Genomic DNA, 24517 nt, shown 5'->3' with positions numbered 1-24517 from the left:
GATTTCTTAAAATAATTGTAAATATTTGTTAATCAACCTTTGGCATAAAAATGCATCATATTTGTTTGCTATATTTGTAGCTTTAATTTCTAGTGTCCTAGATTGCATGGTCTCTAAGAATCTTTGATTTTGGATAGAAATGTAATCTATTGACATTAAAAAGGTGGTTCTCAAAATTTTTTTCAAATCTCTGTCACCTAAAAAAATTACAATCTAAAAAGATGTACGTATTGTCCAGGCGAAGTTCATAGCGTTGGACAGCGAGATGTACCACGCGCCCACTGACACCCCGGCGCAGGCGCGCACCTCCAACCTGAACGAGGAACTCGGCATGGTGAAGTACATCTTCAGCGACAAGACCGGCACCCTCACCGCCAACATCATGGAGTTCCACAAGTGCTCCATCGCCGAGGTGAGTGACCCGGCGCGGGGACGGACCGGGATGGTTATGTGGGACTCCCTGTTGTGGGCTAATGAGACCCCAGGTTTACCCACTAAACCCCTCTGTTTCCGCCTCGCTGCTATACGGCGAGTGATGACTACTAGAGAACCAAATACTTATTAGTCTTACTAACTTAACGAACTTCCAAATCAAGTACTGCAAAATTGATGTGCTTTATTTGTCCACAGATAATGTACAACCGTCCAGGCCCCGACGAACCGCTAGAGCAGACGCAGCTGTACCAGAACCTGTTACGGAACCACCCCACGAGTCCCGTCATACGGGAGTTCCTCACCATGCTGGCCATCTGCCACACCGTCATACCCGAGCAAGATGGCGGCAAGGTCAACTACCACGCCGCCTCACCAGGTAATGTACCATGCATGATGTCTGGAACCACCCCACAAGTCCCGTCATACGGGAGTTCCTCACCATGCTGGCCATCTGCCATACCGTCATACCCGAGCAAGATGGCGGCAAGGTCAACTACCACGCCGCCTCACCAGGTAATGTACCATGCATGATGTCTGGAACCACCTCACAAGTCCCGTCATACGGGAGTTCCTCACCATGCTGGCCATCTGCCACACCGTCATACCCGAGCAAGATGGCGGCAAGGTCAACTATCACGCCGCCTCACCAGGTGATAATGAGCTTACTATGGGAATAAGTCGATTTATTTTAAATTAAATTGTACCGTAATATTAATAGGGTGTCATTCTGAACCCCTAACAACGTTTGTCCTAAAGTCACTTGCCCTAACTGGTTTGTCCTAATGGGTACATGCCCTAACGATCAATTGTCATAACGATTATTTTCCATAATGTAAGGTTCTGAAAAATGGTTAGGTTTTAGAACTTGCTGCCACAAAAGTGGGTTAGGTTAGGGTTAGAACTGCGACCCTCGCAAAAAAGAAAATATGCTTAATAACATTAGGATAAGCAATCAAAAATTAGGCAAACCAAAGTTAGGGTTTTTAGTGTTAGGACAACTGATCATTATGACAAACAATATTAGGGAATGCAAAGATAGGAGAAAAGACTTTAGGGATTCAGATATAGATCCTATTAATAAATGTATTGTATTTCAATAATTGTGTTGTTGACAGATGAACGTGCGCTCGTGCTAGGCGCGGCGATGTACGGCTACGTGTTCACAACGCGGACACCGAAGACGGTCACCATCGACGCGAACGGCGAGTCACTCACGTTCCAGGTGCTCAACGTCATCGACTTCACGTCCTCGAGGAAGCGCATGTCGCTCATCGTGCGCACGCCCACAGGTAACTCACACATGCGGGTCACTCACGTTCCAGGTGCTCAACGTCATCGACTTCACGTCCTCGAGGAAGCGCATGTCGCTCATCGTGCGCACGCCCACAGGTAACTCACACATGCGGGTCACTCACGTTCCAGGTGCTCAACGTCATCGACTTCACGTCCTCGAGGAAGCGCATGTCGCTCATCGTGCGCACGCCCACAGGTAACTCACACATGCGGGTCACTCACGTTCCAGGTGCTCAACGTCATCGAGTTCACGTCCTCGAGGAAGCGCATGTCGCTCATCGTGCGCACGCCCACAGGTAACTCACACATGCGGGTCACTCACGTTCCAGGTGCTCAACGTCATCGAGTTCACGTCCTCGAGGAAGCGCATGTCGCTCATCGTGCGCACGCCCACAGGTAACTCACACATGCGGGTCACTCACCTTCCAGGTTTTCAACGTCATCGACTTCACGTCCTGGAGGAAGCGCATGTCGCTCATCGTGCGCACGCCCACAGGTAACTCACACATGCGGGTCACTCACATACGTTGCAGGTGCTCAACGTTGTCGAATTCACGTCAGCGGGGAAACAAATGTCGCTTACAGGTAACTCACAGGCACATACTCGAGTCACTCACGTTCCAGGTGTCATCTGTGCACTTGAAACACAAGTCGTACGGAATTGAACTCGTGTATAACTAGTGTTTTCTATGACATTTTCAGAAGGCGGGCATTGCTTTTCGACCGTGTGTATGTGTGTAGTACCTATGTATGTATGTCCATTTCTTTGGCATGCCCTGCAGTCTAGAAAGCTAGTGAAAAGACCATTTCAAAAATATATTTATCATATCAATAAATAAAACTAAAAAGTCTGATTCATTATTGTTAAGCAGTCGGGTTTTTGTTTATATAATAATTGACTTGTTGTCATCGAGTACTTATAAGTACGCGCCTCTAGTTTGCAGAGCTAACAGTAGTATGTATTTATTCAATAGTCAATAGTCAAAATATACTTTATTCATGTAGGCCTAGCAACAAGCACTTATGATTCTTCAATTTAGGCATATTACAAGACACTTCTGAATGTAAAAACGACTACTAATTACCCTACACCAAAGCCCCGAAAGGACCGTAATACTTCATGTAATGTTTGCAGGCGAAATAAAGCTATATTGCAAGGGAGCGGACTCCGTGATCTACACACGGTTAGCGCGCGGCCCCGAGCAGGCCGTGTTCGGGGCCGCCACGCTGGCCCACCTCGAGGCTTTCGCGACCGAGGGGCTGCGGACCCTCGTGTTCGCCGTGGCCGAGATATCTCCCGCTGTGTACGAGGTACTGTGTTAGGTGTATGAGGTATTGTGTGTACCGCGATCTAATACTCACACGGCCCAAGCAGGGTGTGTTCAGGCCTTCGAGGCCGAGGGGCTGCGGACCCTCGTGTTCGCTATATATCCAGCTGGACTGTTTCACTGCGGTTCTGAAAAAAAACAGTATTCGGGTATATCATTTATTTGGTAGTTCCGGATACTTCAGAATGTTGGGTGATTCCGAAAATTACCCAAAGTACCATCATATTAGAGTCCATTTTCGGAATTTCTCGACAATCTGTAATATAGATATTCTTGGTAGATATTCCACGAATCCGCACGAAGCGCTTTGCTTCCTCTTTCCTTATGCGCACTGCCAAGGAATGGAATTCCTTGCCGGCGTCTATATTTCCGAGCTCATATAACCCGGCAACCTTCAAATCAAGGGTGAACAGACCCAGAACACCTTCTGGGCAGACTCGCTCCATCGTAGGCCACGTCTTCGCCTCGGCTAGTCTGTGGCCATGAGTAAGCCCATTTTTAATAAAAAAAAAAAAATATTTGGAATCGAATACACGTTGATGGGTGGGTTGTTGTAACTGGTTTAATAAACAGTACTCGTCGTTGACTGGGGTGAATGACCTCAAACATTGTACTGAACATGGATAAGACTCGGGATTCCAAGACTCTTGAATATTGCGTTTATGTATATAGTTGCTATACAATATTTTTTTGGATAAAATGTAAGGAATCGAATGGTACCCTTACTTTTATCGTTTTTGTAAGTTAAAAAAAACTTAAATTTTGAAACTTTCAGGTCCTGTATTTTTGTAACATTTCCGTATTTTATTTTAATATCCACATTATTATGATAAATTGCTCATTTGCTATCTATTTTACTAGATTTTGTTATAAAATTCAACATGTGTCATCATTACTCATCATCCCTATTGAAGTAGGTAATATGAAAACCCGGGGTGAAAAGGTATATCCATAATAAGCTTACGCACCGAAGTCCCGTGAAATGGCACTATCAATTCCGATCACTGGTTATGAAAGTGCGTGTTACAGGAATGGGCGAACACGTACCACAAGGCGAGCGTGGCCATCCACAACCGCGAGGAGAAGATCGAGGAGGCGGCCAACCTCATCGAGACCAACCTGCGCCTGCTCGGCGCCACCGCCATCGAGGACAAGCTGCAGGTACCTGGGCGTTTTTAGGGTTCCGTACCCAAAGGGTAAAAACGGGACCCTATTACTAAGACTCCGCTGTCCGTCCGTCCGTCCGTCCGTCTGTCACCAGGCTGTACCTCACGAACCGTGATAGCTAGACAGTTGAAATTTTCACAGATGATGTATTTCTGTTGCCGCTATAACAACAAATACTAAAAACAGAATAAAATAAAGATTTAAGTGGGGCTCCCATACAACAAACCTGATTTTTGACCGAAGTTAAGCAACGTCGGGCGGGGTCAGTACTTGGATGGGTGACCGTTTTTTTGCTTGTTTTGCTCTATTTTTTGTTGATGGTGCGGAACCCTCCGTGCGCGAGTCCGACTCGCACTTGGCCGGTTTTTTTTTTTAAAGTTGTCTTTTACACTTTTTTTTTTCAAATTTGGGATTTTTTATGTTATTTCTACTCAGAATCACGAGCTCTTTCTATCCTAATAGGAGAAAAAAGTGTCCTAAGGTTTTTATTTCCATTCCGTCACCATTTTTAGGGTTCCGTAGCCAAATGGCAAAAAACGGAACCCTTATAGATTCGTCATGTCTGTCTGTCTGTCTGTCCGTCCGTATGTCACAGCCACTTTTCTCCGAAACTATAAGAATTATACTGTTGAAACTTGGTAAGTAGATGTATTCTGTGAACCGCATTAAGATTTTCACACAAAAATAGAAAAAAAAACAATAAATTTTTGGGGTTCCCTATACTTAGAACTGAAACTCAAAAATTTTTTTTTTGATCAAACCCATACGTGTGGGGTATCTATGGATAGGTCTTCAAAAATGATATTGAGGTTTCTAATATCATTTTTTTCTAAACTGAATAGTTTGCGCGAGAGACACTTCCAAAGTGGTAAAATGTGTGCCCCCCCCCCCCTCCCCCCTGTAACTTCTAAAATAAGAGAATGATAAAACTAAAAAAAATATATAATGTACATTACCATGTAAACTTCCACCGAAAATTGGTTTGAACGAGATCTAGTAAGTAGTTTTTTTTTATACGTCATAAATCGCCTAAATACGGAACCCTTCATGGGCGAGTCCGACTCGCACTTGGCCGCTTTTTCGTAAGAGAGATCACGCCATCACGCCGCCATTTAGCTTAGCGACAACATTTTGAAAACTGACGTAGTCCCAGTTGCACCATTCGTACTTAAGAGACTGATCAACGTCACCCGGCGCGCCGCGGCGATTTACTATGAAACTCTCCATGCAATAAAATTTAGCGAACTCTTTAACGAAGACAAACAGTGTGGTGCAACCGACCCTTAGACTTTCAATTTCCCGTACTCATAATTATCAATTCATCATCATGTACTCATTATCAATTCATCATCAATATCATCATGTATGAGCCGGGCTCATATCGGTGCAGCGTGTTCCATGTATTTCTGTTATGTGAATGCGCCTTATCTTGATACGCCTGCGTCAGTTCCTTACGCACTACCTCAGAAGTTCATGATTGGTATTTTTTGTCGTCACCGCCTAGGTCGCCAATTTTTATTAGCTTTTATTTACTTTCACCCGTTAAAATGTAATGAGATCTTGCAAGTTAACATTTTATCCATATCGGATTTCAGTTTAAATAAATTCATTAAACATGACACCGTCATAGTAACATAGTCATATCATTTAATTGTAAGGTTTGACTTGCGTGCCCAAGTCTCCATTTCCAAGCACTAATAGTGCTTAGTACCGGTAGTGCGTTAGGCGCGCAAAAAGATAACCGATTAAGGGTCTTGCGCTGTCGTTCCGAGGCTCCCACAACATGAGTTTATCTATAATATTAGTTTAATCCTTAGTAAATTCTATGTCAATCCACAGGACGGCGTGCCAGAGACGATAGCGGCGTTGCTAAAGGCAAACATCAACGTGTGGGTGCTGACGGGAGACAAACAGGAAACCGCCATCAACATCGCGCACTCGGCGCAGCTCATCAACGCCAACATGCCGCTCGTGATCCTCAACGAAGACAGCCTGGATGTAAGATTATTTATAAGTGGCAGACGGATGCCACTCCTTTTTTTTGGCACCGTACACACTCGCGGATGCAAGTAGGAACACCCCTGGATTTGCGTCATTCAGGCGTCCGTAGGCTACGGTGACAGGCGGACCGTATGCTTGTTTTCCACCGGTATGGTATAAATAAGCTGTGAATTTACAGTCATTGTAAATCATCACACCTCACCACACCTTGTTTCACATCACATCTTGTTTGACACGGTAAACAATAAACAAATTCTATTCTATTCTATTCTATTCATTTATTAATTGTCATTTAGTCATTGTAAAATAGGGGGTGCTTCGATAAAATCCTTTAGGTAATAGGCTACATGACTATTTTTTTTTTATGGTATCAATCGATCGGGTTTGTTTTTAGGATCAAATGTCTATATGGGACCCATTGCATTAAAGTAACACAAAAGTCAGAAATTGTAGTCAAAGGCCGACAGTCGCACTTCACTCGCGAAACGCCCTATACAAAACGGCCAGAGGCCGTGACGTCATCGCCCATCTTGTAGTATGGACAAAACAAGAAAATTGCGTTTTTGTCGGTGAAATATTGCGTTTATGTATATAGTTGCTATACAATATTTTTTTGGATGAAATGTAAGGAATCGAATCGTACCCTTACTTTTATCGTTTTTGGAAGTTAAAAAAAACTTAAATTTTGAAACTTTCAGGTCCTGTAATTTTGTAATTTTTCAATATTTTATTTTAATATCCACATTATTGTGATAAATTGCTCGTTTGCTATCTATTTTACTAGATTTTGTTATAAAATTCAACATGTGTCATCATCCCTATTGAGTGTACTATCACCAAGTCAAGGTAATTCCATTCGGGGCGGGATGGAGATGGAGCCTGTCCATTCTGTATGAAATACTTAATATATCTACATATGTAATAGTTATAATGACTATGTATTAACAGTATAAGTGTTTTGGCATATCTGGAGCTGTAAACTTATACCTGTATTTATTTAAAGAATAAAGAATATTCTGTGCTATTACTTCTCAGGCCACACGAGAGATCATCGCTCGTCATTCAGCCGATTTCGGCGAGAATCTCCGCAAGCAGAACGAAGTAGCCCTCATAGTGGATGGCAAGACGCTTACCTACGCCATGGGCTGCGACCTCAAGAAGGACTTCCTGGACCTCTGCATCTCCTGCAAGGTGGTGGTTTGCTGCCGCGTCTCACCCATACAGAAGGCGGAGGTGTGTGTACTATAGTAAAGTTACTGTGGGACTCGTGGACAGTAAGATACTCACTTTTGCCATGGGCTGCGACCTCAAGAAGGACTTCCTGGACCTCTGCATCTCCTGCAAGGTGGTGGTTTGCTGCCGCGTCTCACCCATACAGAAGGCGGAGGTATGAGTACTATAGTAAAGTTACTGTGGGAGAGTCGTGAACAGTAAGACACTCACCTACGCCATGGGCTGCGACCTCAAGAAGGACTTCCTGGACCTCTGCATCTCCTGCAAAGTGGTGGTTTGCTGCCGCGTCTCGCCCATACAGAAGGCGGAGGTGTGTGTACTATAGTAAAGTTACTGTGGGACTCGTGGACAGTAAGATACTCACCTACGCCATGGGTTACGACCTCAAGAAGGACTTCCTGGACCTCTGCATCTCCTGCAAGGTGGTGGTTTGCTGCCGCGTCTCGCCCATACAGAAGGCGGAGGTATGTTTAGTAGTAAAGTTACTGTGGGACTCGTGGACAGTAAGACACTCACCTACGCCATGGGCTGCGACCTCAAGAAGGACTTCCTGGACCTCTGCATCTCCTGCAAAGTGGTGGTTTGCTGCCGCGTCTCGCCCATACAGAAGGCGGAGGTATGTGTACTATAGTAAAGTTACTGTGGGACTCGTGGACAGTAATATACTCACCTAAGCCATGGGCTGCGACCTCAAGAAGGACTTCCTGGACCTCTGCATCTCCTGCAAGGTGGTGGTTTGCTGCCGCCTCTCGCCCATACAGAAGGCGGAGGTATGTTTAGTAGTAAAGTTACTGTGGGACTCGTGGACAGTAAGACACTCGCCTAAGCCATGGGCTGCGACCTCAAGAAGGACTTCCTGGACCTCTGCATCTCCTGCAAGGTGGTGGTTTGCTGCCGCGTCTCAACCATACAGAAGGCGGAGGTGTGTGTACTATAGTAAAGTTACTGTGGGACTCGTGGACAGTAAGATACTCACCTAAGCCATGGGCTGCGACCTCAAGAAGGACTTCCTGGACCTCTGCATCTCCTGCAAGGTGGTGGTTTGCTGCCGCGTCTCACCCATACAGAAGGCGGAGGTGTGTGTACTATAGTAAAGTTACTGTGGGACTCGTGGACAGTAAGATACTCACCTAAGCCATGGGCTGCGACCTCAAGAAGGACTTCCTGGACCTCTGCATCTCCTGCAAGGTGGTGGTTTGCTGCCGCGTCTCGCCCATACAGAAGGCGGAGGTATGTGTACTATAGTAAAGTTACAGTAAGACACTCACCCAAGGGCTGCGATCTCAAGGAAGACTTTCTGCGAAGTGGTTGTTTGCTGTCGCGTCGCTCCAATACAGAAGGCCGAGGTCAGTCAGTCCACTGTAGGTAACGCAAAACCACCCAAATCAGGCGTGTCTCACTCCGCGATTTCGTCGCTTTGCTACAGGTAGCTAAAAGTACATCCGTTCGGCCCCAATTTTGGGGAAAGCCATAAGCCGCGCGTGGCGCTGTCGCCACCTAGCGGCCATATCTGTGCTGATCGTAACAGACGCGTTTTGTTAGAGAGTAAGTCTTCTGTACTTAGTACTATTATTTATTCTGTGCCCAAATGTAGTTTCTAAAATTGTCTCGACAATCTTTCAAAAGTATCAGCTACCCTGGAATACTTATTCAAAATTCCAAGTAGAGATATATGCCTACAGTTTGTGCTCAAAGGTATCTCTTACAATTAAGTGAGACATTATAGAGACAAATTTTGTTAAACTATTAAATAAAGAATAGGTAATTATAGGTATAAACAATACTTTGGCACGTAGTATGATCACTTTTGATACTGACTGTACCGTCATCAGTTTTGTTTATCAAACTATGGGGCATATTTTACTTTTAGAATATACCTCTATTACAATCAATAACTTTTTTATACATAATAGGTGTCAGATATAACAAGTGGTTTGGTCCAGGTGGTTGAGATGGTGTCATCGGCGACGGGGGCAGTGACCCTGGCCATCGGCGACGGCGCCAACGACGTGGCCATGATACAGCGCGCCAGCGTCGGCGTCGGCATCTCCGGCGTCGAGGGACTGCAGGCCGTCTGCGCCTCCGACTATAGCATCGCGCAGGTACCTACAGCACGCCACCGTGACACAGCGGCCAGCGTCGGCGTCGGCATCTCCGGCGTCGAGGGGCTGCAGGCCGTCTGCGCCTCCGACTATAGCATCGCGCAGGTACCTACAGCACGCCACCGTGACACAGCGGCCAGCGTCGGCGTCGGCATCTCCGGCGTCGAGGGGCTGCAGGCCGTCTGCGCCTCCGACTATAGCATCGCGCAGGTACCTACAGCACGCCACCGTGACACAGCGGCCAGCGTCGGCGTCGGCATCTCCGGCGTCGAGGGGCTGCAGGCCGTCTGCGCCTCCGACTATAGCATCGCGCAGGTACCTACAGCACGCCACCGTGACACAGCGGCCAGCGTCGGCGTCGGCATCTCCGGCGTCGAGGGGCTGCAGGCCGTCTGCGCCTCCGACTATAGCATCGCGCAGGTACCTACAGCACGCCACCGTGACACAGCGGCCAGCGTCGGCGTCGGTATCTCCGGCGTCGAGGGGCTGCAGGCCGTCTGCGCCTCCGACTATAGCATCGCGCAGGTACCTACAGCACGCCACCGTGACACAGCGGCCAGCGTCGGCGTCGGCATCTCCGGCGTCGAGGGGCTGCAGGCCGTCTGCGCCTCCGACTATAGCATCGCGCAGGTACCTACAGCACGCCACCGTGACACAGCGGCCAGCGTCGGCGTCGGCATCTCCGGCGTCGAGGGGCTGCAGGCCGTCTGCGCCTCCGACTATAGCATCGCGCAGGTACCTACAGCACGCCACCGTGACACAGCGGCCAGCGTCGGCGTCGGCATCTCCGGCGTCGAGGGGCTGCAGGCCGTCTGCGCCTCCGACTATAGCATCGCGCAGGTACCTACAGCACGCCACCGTGACACAGCGGCCAGCGTCGGCGTCGGCATCTCCGGCGTCGAGGGGCTGCAGGCCGTCTGCGCCTCCGACTATAGCATCACGCAGGTACCTACAGCACGCCACCGTGACACAGCGGCCAGCGTCGGCGTCGGCATCTCCGGCGTCGAGGGGCTGCAGGCCGTCTGCGCCTCCGACTATAGTATCGCGCAGGTACCTACAGCACGCCACCGTGACACAGCGGCCAGCGTCGACGTCGGCATCTCCGGCGTCGAGGGGCTGCAGGCCGTCTGCGCCTCCGACTATAGCATCGCGCAGGTACCTACAGCACGCCACCGTGACACAGCGGCCAGCGTCGGCGTCGGCATCTCCGGCGTCGAGGGGCTGCAGGCCGTCTGCGCCTCCGACTATAGCATCGCGCAGGTACCTACAGCACGCCACCGTGACACAGCGGCCAGCGTCGGCGTCGGTATCTCCGGCGTCGAGGGGCTGCAGGCCGTCTGCGCCTCCGACTATAGCATCGCGCAGGTACCTACAGCACGCCACCGTGACACAGCGGCCAGCGTCGACGTCGGCATCTCCGGCGTCGAGGGGCTGCAGGCCGTCTGCGCCTCCGACTATAGCATCGCGCAGGTACCTACAGCACGCCACCGTGACACAGCGGCCAGCGTCGACGTCGGCATCTCCGGCGTCGAGGGGCTGCAGGCCGTCTGCGCCTCCGACTACAGCATCGCGCAGGTACCTACAGCACGCCACCGTGACACAGCGGCCAGCGTCGGCGTCGGCATCTCCGGCGTCGAGGGGCTGCAGGCCGTCTGCGCCTCCGACTATAGCATCGCGCAGGTACCTACAGCACGCCACCGTGACACAGCGGCCAGCGTCGGCGTCGGCATCTCCGGCGTCGAGGGGCTGCAGGCCGTCTGCGCCTCCGACTATAGCATCGCGCAGGTACCTACAGCACGCCACCGTGACACAGCGGCCAGCGTCGGCGTCGGCATCTCCGGCGTCGAGGGGCTGCAGGCCGTCTGCGCCTCCGACTATAGCATCGCGCAGGTACCTACAGCACGCCACCGTGACACAGCGGCCAGCGTCGGCGTCGGCATCTCCGGCGTCGAGGGGCTGCAGGCCGTCTGCGCCTCCGACTATAGCATCGCGCAGGTACCTACAGCACGCCACCGTGACACAGCGGCCAGCGTCGGCGTCGGCATCTCCGGCGTCGAGGGGCTGCAGGCCGTCTGCGCCTCCGACTATAGCATCGCGCAGGTACCTACAGCACGCCACCGTGACACAGCGGCCAGCGTCGGCGTCGGCATCTCCGGCGTCGAGGGGCTGCAGGCCGACTGCGCCACCGACTATAGCATCGCGCAGGTACCTACAGCACGCCACCGTGACACAGCGGCCAGCGTCGGCGTCGGCATCTCCGGCGTCGAGGGGCTGCAGGCCGTCTGCGCCTCCGACTATAGCATCGCGCAGGTACCTACAGCACGCCACCGTGACACAGCGGCCAGCGTCGGCGTCGGCATCTCCGGCGTCGAGGGGCTGCAGGCCGTCTGCGCCTCCGACTACAGCATCGCGCAGGTACCTACAGCACGCCACCGTGACACAGCGGCCAGCGTCGGCGTCGGCATCTCCGGCGTCGAGGGGCTGCAGGCCGTCTGCGCCTCCGACTATAGCATCGCGCAGGTACCTACAGCACGCCACCGTGACACAGCGGCCAGCGTCGGCGTCGGCATCTCCGGCGTCGAGGGGCTGCAGGCCGTCTGCGCCTCCGACTATAGCATCGCGCAGGTACCTACAGCACGCCACCGTAACACAGCGGCCAGCGTCGGCGTCGGCATCTCCGGCGTCGAGGGGCTGCAGGCCGTCTGCGCCTCCGACTATAGCATCGCGCAGGTACCTACAGCACGCCACCGTGACACAGCGGCCAGCGTCGGCGTCGGCATCTCCGGCGTCGAGGGGCTGCAGGCCGTCTGCGCCTCCGACTATAGCATCGCGCAGGTACCTACAGCACGCCACCGTGACACAGCGGCCAGCGTCGGCGTCGGCATCTCCGGCGTCGAGGGGCTGCAGGCCGTCTGCGCCTCCGACTACAGCATCGCGCAGGTACCTACAGCACGCCACCGTGACACAGCGGCAAGCGTCGGCGTCGGCATCTCCGGCGTCGAGGGGCTGCAGGCCGTCTGCGCCTCCGACTATAGCATCGCGCAGGTACCTACAGCACGCCACCGTGACACAGCGGCCAGCGTCGGCGTCGGCATCTCCGGCGTCGAGGGGCTGCAGGCCGTCTGCGCCTCCGACTATAGCATCGCGCAGGTACCTACAGCACGCCACCGTGACACAGCGGCCAGCGTCGGCGTCGGCATCTCCGGCGTCGAGGGGCTGCAGGCCGTCTGCGCCTCCGACTATAGCATCGCGCAGGTACCTACAGCACGCCACCGTGACACAGCGGCCAGCGTCGGCGTCGGCATCTCCGGCGTCGAGGGGCTGCAGGCCGTCTGCGCCTCCGACTATAGCATCGCGCAGGTACCTACAGCACGCCACCGTGACACAGCGGCCAGCTCGGCGGTGGGATCAAATAATGACACTACTTCCCGCTGTACAAATTTACCTTCATTAATACACAGTTATTGCTGGACACGTCACTATGACAGTTGCACCGCTGTATGTATTTCTCTCGGTATCAGTGTCAAGCGTGCACGCTCGGAGCAGGGTTCGAAAGGATAATTATCAATGATAGTTCTCTTGATATTTATCGTAATTTTTATGCCTGATAATTATAGATTTGATAATAACCTAATAACATTTATAAAAAAATAGCAAAACGCGTCCTATTATTTTTTACTCTCGAAGAAAACAAATATAGCACCATGCACGGGATAATTATCCGATAATTAATAAATAAATATCAAAGACTATAATTATCTGGATAACTTCGAACCCTGGCTCGGAGCTAGATTGGGGTGTTCACGTTTTCCTCCTAAACTCCCACTGAATGTATTTTTCTCAAAAATGGACGGCAAAGTCGACGTTGCCGGTTAAAAAATTGGTCGCGAAGTGCGTAGTTTATGGTCATTCAAAAAATTTAAAAGTGAAAAAAATTGCAGTCTCGATTTCGGGACTGCAATGTTGCATACAAATTCCATTATTTAACGAGTTCCAAACTTTTTACAACCTTAAATGGCCATATCAAATGAAGGCATAGGTCCATTAAACAGCCAAACAGATGATCAGCACTTATTATTATAATGTTGGTACCGCGACTATTTAGGTGTATCAAATACGTTGGCGTATTTTCAGCAGAAAAATACACTTTTTTTTTAAAGGCGGCAAGCAAATCTTTTTAATGGTTTTACTTTTTCTGTGAAAATTAGAACGTTGCTTCTGTAAAATATTTCTATTTCTTGCACCATTTTTGAGAAAACACTATATATGACTCGGCTGGAAGGTTACTTGTTGGCTTCGGATTCAATTAAACGGACTCCCAAGGTCGTCCGTTTAAAACGAATCCTCAGCCTGCAAGTAGCTACTTCCGAACCTCGACAATAATGTACTATTTATGTGTAGTTCCGTTTCCTGCTGCGGCTGCTGCTGGTGCACGGCGCCTGGAACTACTCGCGCATCAGCAAGCTGATCCTGTACTCGTTCTACAAGAACATTTGCCTCTACGTCATCGAGCTCTGGTTCGCCATGTACTCGGCCTGGTGAGACGCACTACATTTTATACTACTCTAAAAACAAGTATACTATAGAGGTGCCACACGCGTGCGAATAGAATATACGCTATGCGGTTAAATTAAAATTACGTTTTAACATTATTGACTACATACAAAAAACTACCTACGTAATTTAGTTGGGTTCAATGTTGCCCGCCAACCTTTGGTGTGGGAACATTAAAACAACTACTGTTTTGACGTGTCAATTAGGACTTAGGATAAGTCGTTAATTAATTAATTTTGTATTGAAATGTTCTAACGTTTTATCGTATGGTGATCGAGTGTACACTCACAAGGGATTAAGAAACGTATAGAATACTTCCCATTGCAAGTTGATAGAAGCGATGTACAGCACAAGAAAAGAGAAGAAAAAAAAATTTTTTTTTGTGTATTACAAAAAATGCAAATCTATAGTTATACATGCAATACGAGATAGTTTGACCTAATGGAAACAACTAAATCTCACATTAGGATAACAGGGAATAGTATAAGGTAAAAAACCGGACAAGTGCGAGTCGGACTCGCCCACCGAGAGTTCCGTACTTTTTGATATTTGTTATAGCGGTGCGGCTACAGAAAATACATCATCTCCGTGAAAATTTCAACTGTCTAGCTACGAATCATGAGATACAGCTTGGTGATAGACAGACGGACAGTGGAGTCTTACCACAACCCTAAAAAGAAATCAGTGTAAACTAAAATTTAATAAAATTCAATAAGTGTCATGTATCGTATGTTCAGGTCGGGCCAGATCCTGTTCGAGCGGTGGTCGATAGGTTTCTACAACGTGATTTTCACGGCGTTGCCGCCTTTCGCCATTGGCCTCTTCGACAAGCTGTGTTCACCAGAAATCATGATCCGGGTGAGTTAGTCAGCCAACTGGACCTTGATTTGATCCCATAGACTAGGAATCCTCTAGACTGAGTTTAGAGCAATTATTTCATGAAACCGATGCTGCCAAAAATACGGGGGTGCGGGGGGACGAGGTGAGCGAATCCCGTGCCGTGATTGGTCCGTTCAAAGACACGGACCAATCACGGCACGGGATTGACTCGAAGATGGAGTGAAACTACCGTATAAGTGGCAGAGGGGGTAGCGTTACTATGCTCAGTCTAGAGGATTCCTAGTCTATGTTTGATCCTAAATAAACGCGACACCTCGTTTATTCTTAGGAGGGAACGATTCGTGGATTCGTCTTATATTGTTGGATTCAGCTTTGCTTTGTCCGACAAAATCGCTCATCCACAAATTATAGTTTTCCGGCGAAATAATGTTCAAACGAGATGTTGCCTGTGTTTAAAATAAATTATTTGTATGAAATTAAGCACAAGAAAATCAATTTATTAATTAATTTTACCATGTTATTATTATTTGACTATTTCTTTTTTACACACTGATTACGATAGATATGTTATGAAATGTTTTATAGGTATTAGATAGTAAGCTAAATATTGTGTGCCCTAACAGGGTGTCATGAATTGACCAACTTAACTGTAACATCTTATTATGTAATTTATGTTCATGACTATGCAATAAATGAAATATGAAATATGAAATATCATTAGAAAAAAATAGACAGCAGTTATTTTTTGACATATATTTTTAATTAATAAATAAGAAAGAACTGGAGTCTGCCACGCTTAGTTTTTATGCCAAATGTGACGTCAAGTATAAAGCTTATGATATGTATGCATTCTTACTACCATGTTTGTGCAAAGTTATCGTGGTCAGAGTCTAACATAGAGGATCACTGATTTAAACTTTCACGATTTTTATACATTATCAAATTGTACAACGGGACTTAATCGCGTATTTAAGTTTTGAGATTTACCTCCACCCTCCTCCTCTTTTTATCTTAAAATTTAAATACGCGATTAAGTCCCGTTGTACAATTTCATAATACATAGTGGTTGTTACTTGACCGTGACGTTACTTGTTCTGTTTTTCATATACAGTCACGAGCTTTAATTTGGGACCCACCTAAGGTTGAATATCGTGTAGCAAACTGACGCTATTTAGAGCTAATATTTTAACGCAGTGTCATAATTCATTGACCTAATGTTTACCATCGACATTTACTTACGTTTACGTTTCTAGGGGCAACCACTCAATTACGTCAATTTGTGAAATACTTGAATCTAGCATTTTAACTGGATCGGTCATGAGGGGTGGGGGAAATGACCGAACGGGATAGTCTTATGTATCTTTCGGTAGGAGTAGCAGCGAAAGCGCTATTATTGTTTGTCCTTGTCACAGTCTCACATTTTTTTATTATTCCCAAAGCAAAGAGGTTATCATTTCAAGGGTCGATTCGCTATGACTTTTAAATGTCCTAATTTGACATTTCAACACCATCGAACTGAAGTTTCAACCTTATTGCATTACGAATGTTCTAACAACATTTAATGGAAATGGGTCCCAAATTAAAGCTCGTGAATATCTATTTAATCGTACATCCTATTTAATCGTTTTGACAGTTCCAAAAAAATAACTATTTTACTATAGTTCGTTTTTTATAGCATTAGAAATATGATTCTAGGAAACAATCTTGATGTGTCTTGAAAAACACATTTTAAAAATAAGTTACGGTAAATATGTAACAATTATGAATCTAATACGATCTTTTATAGTCTTCTGCTTTCACAAGTAATAGTTATTGATTTTTAAAAAGTGTTTTTCAATTAAAAGACATGTCAAAATCGCTTACCTTCTTTCAAGTTCTTTCTAATGCTAAAAAAAAAGAACTATTTTACGGCACATTTCGGTTCAAAGATCTTTATTTCTCAAAAGAATTGTAACAATTCACTTATATGAGAAACTTATAATTATATGGATTTAAACTTATGTAACCTAAAAACTAAATATTTACAATATGTACAAAGTGAGCGCTAAAACAAAACAAAACAATTTATATTTAGTGCCGCTATACAATTATACACAGCGCGGGTAGATCCAGACATGGAAACATGCTATAAGTACTTGGCGTAAGCGCGGTGTGCGAGCGCACTTGGAAACAGCAACAATACACGGATATAAAGTAAACCGTGATGTCCTGCATCCAAGTACATTTATCTATTTGTCTATGTCCGCAGCACCCTGTGCTGTACCTGCCGTCGCAACAAGGCCTGCTATTCAACGTGCGAGTGTTCTGGGTGTGGATGATCAACTCCCTCATCCACTCGGTCCTGCTGTTCTGGCTGCCGGTGCTCATGACCGAGCAGCACGTGCTGTGGTCCCACGGGAAGGACGGGGGGTACTTGGTCCTCGGCAACATCGTCTACACGGTACGCGACCAACTATTAGAATAACTATAGAAGCCCCCTGTGCTATATCTGCCGTCGCAACAAGGGCTGCTATTCAACGTGCGAGTGTTCTGGGTGTGGATGATCAACTCCCTCATCCACTCGGTCCTGCTGTTCTGGCTGCCGGTGCTGATGACCGAGCAGCACGTGCTGTGGTCCCACGGGAAGGACGGGGGGTATCTGGTACTCGGCAACATCGTCTACACGGTACGCGACCAACTAGAATAACCATAGAAGCCTTTAGGCCTTTTTTTTAGTTGGAGAAATGCGTTTACGCATGCTACCTGGCCCGGGGGAACCAGGAGCACAGAATAAGTAATAGTATTATCATACAGAACGGACACGCACCGCCCCGCCCCGATTCGGATTACCTCGCCCGCGACAGGCCGCGACATGAATGTGTGCGTAAGTCGCTCTACTGACAGCATGTCAGGATTCCGTCAGAAACTCAATGACGCGTGTACAGAAGTGCCGCGCACACATATAAACGCAAATCATTTTTAGGGTTCCGTACCCAAAGGGTAAAAACGGGACCCTATTACTAAGACTCCGCTGTCCGTCCGTCCGTCCGTCCGTCTGTCCGTCCGTCCGTCCGTCCGTCCGTCCGTCCGTCCGTCCGTCCGTCTGTCACCAGGCTGTATCTCACGAACCGTGATAGCTAGACAGTTGAAATTTTCACAGATGATGTATTTCTGTTGCCGCTATAACAACAAATACTAAAAACAGAATAAAATAAAGATTTAAGTGGGGCTCCCATACAACTAACGTGATTTTTGACCGAAGTTAAGCAACGTCGGGCGGGGTCAGTACTTGGATGGGTGACCGTTTTTTGCTTGCTTTGCTCTATTTTTTGTTGATGGTGCGGAACCCTCCGTGCGCGAGCCCGACTCGCACTTGGCCGGTTTTTTTTTAATGATGTCTTACAAGCGGTTGTTCGTTTCAGTACGTGGTACTAACGGTGTGCCTAAAGGCCGGGCTGGCCACACACTCGTGGACGTGGGTCACCCACGTCGGCATCTGGGGCTCGCTGGCCATGTGGTTCCTGTTCATCCTCATCTACAGGTATGGAATGGAAAAACAGCAATGTTCTTGAGATGCCATAGACATGTTGCGGCAAACATTTACAACGCCTTACCGACCGAAATTAAGTCTCTTTCGCCTACTAAATTCTTCCCTAGTCTAAAGAAATATCTTATTGAGCTGTGTCCGTATAGCCTTAATGAGTACTTTATAAAACTTAATGTAAGATAGAATGAATTGCATGCTAGCTAATATTGAAAATATTGTATTTTAATTTAATTTATGCTACACCGATCTGGTAAAATTGTATTGAGACAATGCGACATGTAAAATTTGTACCATCTTATGTAAACATACAATTTATGGCAAATAAATAAATGAAATGAAAATATACCTTGTACTTAGTAGTTTAAATCGTGGGTTCAGACCTAGCTCGTGATGTACCTACAGGACAGGGTTCACCAATCTTCAGGGGCCCGGTTTTTTAAATAAAATTACCATCGCGCTCCGTTTTTACTTGAGTTTAGAAATTGTATATGTATTATACAGCAGAAATAGGTCGGCGGTGTCGGATCCGGACCGCGATCCGCCATTTGATGACGCTTATACCTTATACCTACGGGACAGAAAATATTGTTAATTTTTTTTTGATAAATATCCTGTTTTTCTTGGTAGTTATAATATAATGTTTGTGTGTGCAGTAACATCTACCCAGTGGTGCTGATCGGCAGCGTGATGCGCGGCATGGACCGCATGGTGTTCACCTCCGCTGTGTTCTGGCTCGGGCTGGTCCTCATCCCCGTGGCTACCCTGGCTCCTGACCTGCTCGTCACTGTGTGAGTCACACACACACGCACACACACACACACACACACACACACACACACACACATCAGTGTTGCACAAAAAACCCATAGCTTTATTAAAGCCTACTCAGCAATAAAGTACTTGCTTAATCTTATTAACACATTTATTACCAGCGACCCGCTAGGTGGGTTCTCTGACTCTGTTCGTAGGCGCTTTTGGCTACATACGGGTTTTATAGTGTTATCAGCTACGCTCTTAGCGCGTAGCTCGCACTGGCAGTAAATGTGTTAAAAAGACTACATATACACATGCAAAAGGGACTTCAGCTTTCTTACCTATACTTTTAAACTTTAACTCATTTGTATTCTTAATATTAATTATGTAAAAGTGAAAAAGCGCTCCCTGCTCATCCCTACATCCCTTGCCCATTCTAAAGTAAAAGATGCAAAAAATGATTCTGGTATCCTAGCCACTAGCCCATATCGGATGTTGTGTTAAGACGGGGCTAACCCAAAATTGTAGTTTTTTTATTATTGAATTGTTACAAGTTTTTACTAAGGCATATTCGATGAAAAAACTCATACAGAAAGTATATTTGCATTTGCACGACACTCGGTGTAAGTGCCCCCGTAGGGCCAACTGTGCCTATCCTGGATCTAACTGACAACTAAAGCTTTGGATTCCTCCGAAAACGGTGCCGTCATATGACGGCCGTCATATAGCGGCCGCAAAAGACGGCCGTCTTTACAGTGGCGACATGTGGAAAGTACCACGGCGTCATAACACACCGTCATCCACCAAGGTCAAAGCGGCAAATTTGAAAAATGTAAGCGCGATGGGATAACGTCCCATAGAAAATTTGAATTTCGCGCCTTTTCCTACTGACAAGATTTGCTTGATCATCTATAATTTACTTGGAGGATGAAATATCATCAGAAGAGGAAAATAATCGTAGTACGGAATCATTTATTCAAATCTCGTGTCATTTATTCAAAATGGCGTCACCGCTATCTAATAAAACGTTCACGAAACTATCGACACCGTCATGACGGCCGTCATCTTACGTTACGTTGACAATCAACGTAACGTAACGCCGTCTAGGAAACCGCGCCATCTTGTATACATAGACAACGTTCTAGTGACGTCAGTCTACGCTATATAGCGGCCGTAATATGAGGGCACCGTTTTCGGAGGAATCCAAAGCTTAGGGGTTATACTTATATGTCCTTTCACCGTAATTAACCATTCCCTTTTCCTTACTGGGTAAAGTGCGGTCACGGCAATAGGACCTTTAACCCTTTATTTCCGGTGGTATAAAAGTATAAAGATGGGGCGAATCGTTTGACCGCCAAAGACGTCAAATGACGCACGCAGCTACACCCCAATACCAACCTTCGTGCATTCCGACAAAGTGATGACGCGCCGTACACGATTAGCGTGGCGTTTAAAGGGTTAAAAGTGTGTTTGCACGAAATAAGTTGATTCACCTACTTATCTTAAAACGAGTTGAACATTGGTATCTAATTGTGCCCCTTTCTCTCAAAGGGCGCGGCAGCAGGGTTTGTCCACAAGCCATGCCCTTCAGGTACCCCATGCATTATTGCTACGAGAAGACGACCGGCCAAGACAAGTTAATATCAACTCTATTTACTTTGCAGTAGAATTGGTTTTAGATTACATAGTGTACCTACTATCCACCTACGAACTAGAAATTGTGACTCCTCAGATTACCTATTATAAATATAATCAGTTATCAGTTACTAAATTGTAGTATATATTTAGTTGGATTTAATCATGATTTGATAGGAGTCCATACGCTAGAGAATATTAAAAATCCAGAAAAGTAGTTTTGAACGTAGTTCTGACTTGGTTCTGACCTATATACGTTTTTTGGTAATTTGATTGTATAAAAAAATCTAGTAAGTTTAATTAATATGTGTCTCGTGTCGTGTCGAGAGGCGAAATATAACATGAATAATTGTATGAAATTATACGAAATGTTAGCTTCTTCCTGCGACTTCGTCTGCGTGGAATATTGATGATGGCTGATAAAAACTACCCTCAAACTATCCCCAGGCCTCAAACTGTCTTTATACCTAATGTCATCTAAATCGGTTCTGCGGTTTAATCGTGAAGCGGTAACAGACAGACGAGTTACTATCGTCTAATATTAGTAGGGATAGGGATAACCCGACACGTTGGAATTTCCGTCTCTTTCAGTCAACTAATTTCAAGAGAATCGGAAAGAGATGCAAACAGGGTGTGAAGTCAATATTTCACGTCTCATATCGAGACCGAACGACGAGGAATCCATTAGATGTAATAAATATTTTTGTTTACGCCCTATCCTTCTCCTTTTCTTAAAGAAGCTAACGCCTTTTTAGCTCGGGTTCGCCGCCGGAGACGCGTAGTGGCTCGTCCCAAGCGTACTTGGCCCAGCTACCGACGCTCCGAACGTTTACCCACCCTCTGTACAATCGGCCGGACGGGGAGTTGAGCGAACGAGAGTCCTACGGTGAAATGTGGCGACAAAATGATACAGGTGTTCACCTTTATCATATTTATATAGAGATGTCTATCACAAAAAAACGGCCAAGTGCGAGTCGGACTCGCGCACGGAGGGTTCCGCACCATCAACAAAAAATAGAGCAAAACAAGCAAAAAAACGGTCACCCATCCAAGTACTGACCCCGCCCGACGTAGCTTAACTTCGGTCAAAAATCACGTTTGTTGTATGGGAGCCCCACTTAAATCTTTATTTTATTCTGTTTTTAGTTATTTGTTGTTATAGCGGTAACAGAAATACATCATCTGTGAAAATTTCAACTGTCTAGCTATCACGGTTCGTGAGATACAGCCTGGTGACAGACGGACGGACGGACGGACGGACAGCGGAGTCTTAGTAATAGGGTCCCGTTTTTACCCTTTGGATACGGAACCCTAAAAATTAACAACGTGGGATTCGAACTCACATCTTTGGATTGCCGGGCAACACGCTTCCAATTCTACCTAGTAACCGTCCGTCATTCACAGCGATTGTTAACACTGAAATCGTAATTGGTATTTCAGTCAAAAATATCCCTTTTCGCACCTAAATCATTATTCTCCTTTTTCCTGCGCTATTTTTCACACTTTTACCACAATTAGGCACCTCAATGTTAATCAACAATTACTCGGTTTTTTAGAATAGGTACCTTGATTCACACGAGTTTATGTAACTCTTAAGTTTTTAGGTTATTCGTATGTAATATTAGTCAACTGATTGATTCTATTAGGAGGAAGTGTTCTGATTTTCCGAAATCTACTTGGCTCTTTTACTACAGGCACTTGTTCAGAAGTAACGTATCGAAAAGTCGTTAATAGTGTATAAATCGTCACTTTTTCCTCTTAGTAGAATCAATACTATTCATGATTCTGAGTAGGAATATTCTAAAATTTCTTATAACCCTACAAGTTTTTCTGAAATCAGGTCAAGATTTAAATTATCGATACGGATAAAGGGCCAATAATATCTATAGGTACCAGTGGCGGCGCGTCCATAAAGGCCGATTCCCACCGGCTTGCCCGTTTTGGACGTTTGAGCAGAGTTGTAAAGGCAATATGTAAGCCAAATTAGCCCCTATGGCTTGCCTATGGATATGTTTGACGCGCCGCCACTGATAGGTACACTACCTTAATGTCTCGGCAATAGGGTAGTGACTAGATATTTCTGGCGCTTTGTCCGCGTCGATATTTTAAAGCCTGACTAGCCATCGACCGTGCGTTCCAGCATCCACAACAGCGCGTTCAAGTCGATGACGGAGGCCGTGCGCGAGAGCGAGATCAAGCAGCGCGACCCCGCCGACCTACTCGACCAGCCGCGACACTCGTGAGTACTATAATATCGTCCACACGTTTCACTGACCGTAAACCTTATTGCGAACACGTAAGGTACGATGGTCGGTTAAGTGTAAGGCCTGAGTGGACGCTCGAGTTGGGCGTGCAGCGGGGCGGAGCGTTCGGCGTGCATGTTAAACAAATGCAAGCGTATAGTAGCGGCCTTAGTGCACGCTGCTCAAATCACTTGTGAGCCCGACGCCACGCTGCACGCCCCGCCGAACGCTCCGCTTCGTGCGTCCACTCAGACCTTACACTAAGAGTGCTACACTACGTGCTCCTTAAGGCCGAACTACACGGCTGGCAACTAAGCTTACGAGGTCATCTTGACCTTGGATCGCAATACATATAATAATTTCGTAGCTAGTTTGGCAAGAGGTATGTTTAGGACAGAGGCAGAGAGATATAACTGCCCTTTTCTTATGCTAGTAATATAACCTCAAAAAGAGGGATAAGTTTTTGAGTATAGTTATTTTAGTCTACTGTTACTAACAAAACTTTTTTGCCAAACCATAGCTACCACTACATAGGTGGACACTATACCTAGGTCGCGGTGGTCCGGAGCCTGGTTGCTAACCGTGTAGGGGGCTTTTATTGTGTGGGGTAGGGGAGAGCTTATTGGACACCATACTTTGTAGATTAGAGGTGCGCGCAGATCTTTACTGATATCCAGAATTAGGAAGTGTAAAAAGTTAAATTTAGGAAAAAAAATTACTCTTTAATACTCTGTATAATTTTAACGACGATTAACTTCCAATCAGCTCTCCTAGGGGATTTAATTCTTAATCCAACATTGGCGGAAGAACAAAACAACGATCACATAATCCTGGTCACGGCACCACGTGGTGTTTAAATGTACCAAACATTAAGTATTATTAATATTTGAGTTGATCGACGTATTATAAAAAATCAACGTGTATAATTTGTTTGGCTGCAGTGCATTAGCGAAGATATTTTCTAAAGATTTAAATCTGGTCAACTCAAATTATTTCAAATATGCGTAGGTATAACTTCGCTTCGCCAATGTTGAGTTACGGGATTACAAAGCATTTTGATAAAGATTGCAGAATTTAACCACATTTATAATCATATAATCTGATATACAGCAGAAATATAACGCAATTTACAATGTACACGATTTTATCCTAAAAAAGGCTTGTTTAAATAATTTGGAGTCCATTGCCTAAGTCTACAGATATTGACGTCTTACTTATCAAAGTTATTTGGACGTGAAATATAATTTTGATTAAAAAATGGTTAAACTGTGCTACTCAGTCCGAGACAGGGCGTTGGTTTCAACGTTATAGGTGACGTTTAAACATATTCAACTCTATATAGCTCATTGTCTTAGCTCGTGTTAGGTTCTCTAGATTCCTCCTTCTTAATGTACTTACTTATATAAT

General features: G+C 46.4%; 1 protein-coding gene across 1 annotated transcript in view; it reads left to right on the top strand.

Annotated features, from left to right (window-relative positions):
• LOC134662406 (phospholipid-transporting ATPase IA) overlaps positions 1-23110 on the top strand; it is an 89426-nt gene extending 66316 nt beyond the window's left edge. The window contains exons 9-22 of the mRNA XM_063518621.1: positions 239-412; positions 631-811; positions 1551-1724; positions 2864-3039; positions 4086-4217; positions 6063-6221; positions 7260-7457; positions 9401-9559; positions 13961-14097; positions 14851-14971; positions 17202-17393; positions 18355-18473; positions 19133-19267; positions 23008-23110. Of these exons, the coding sequence (XP_063374691.1) occupies positions 239-412; positions 631-811; positions 1551-1724; positions 2864-3039; positions 4086-4217; positions 6063-6221; positions 7260-7457; positions 9401-9559; positions 13961-14097; positions 14851-14971; positions 17202-17393; positions 18355-18473; positions 19133-19267; positions 23008-23110 (2160 nt within the window). The remainder of the gene's footprint in view (positions 1-238; positions 413-630; positions 812-1550; positions 1725-2863; positions 3040-4085; positions 4218-6062; positions 6222-7259; positions 7458-9400; positions 9560-13960; positions 14098-14850; positions 14972-17201; positions 17394-18354; positions 18474-19132; positions 19268-23007) is intronic.
• Positions 23111-24517: the final 1407 nt, after the last annotated feature.

Source organism: Cydia amplana, chromosome 3 (assembly GCF_948474715.1).
Source record: "Cydia amplana chromosome 3, ilCydAmpl1.1, whole genome shotgun sequence".
NCBI lineage: Eukaryota > Metazoa > Arthropoda > Insecta > Lepidoptera > Tortricidae > Cydia > Cydia amplana.
The sequence above is the reverse complement of the archived record's forward strand: the minus strand, read 5'-3'. Positions and strand labels throughout refer to the sequence as shown.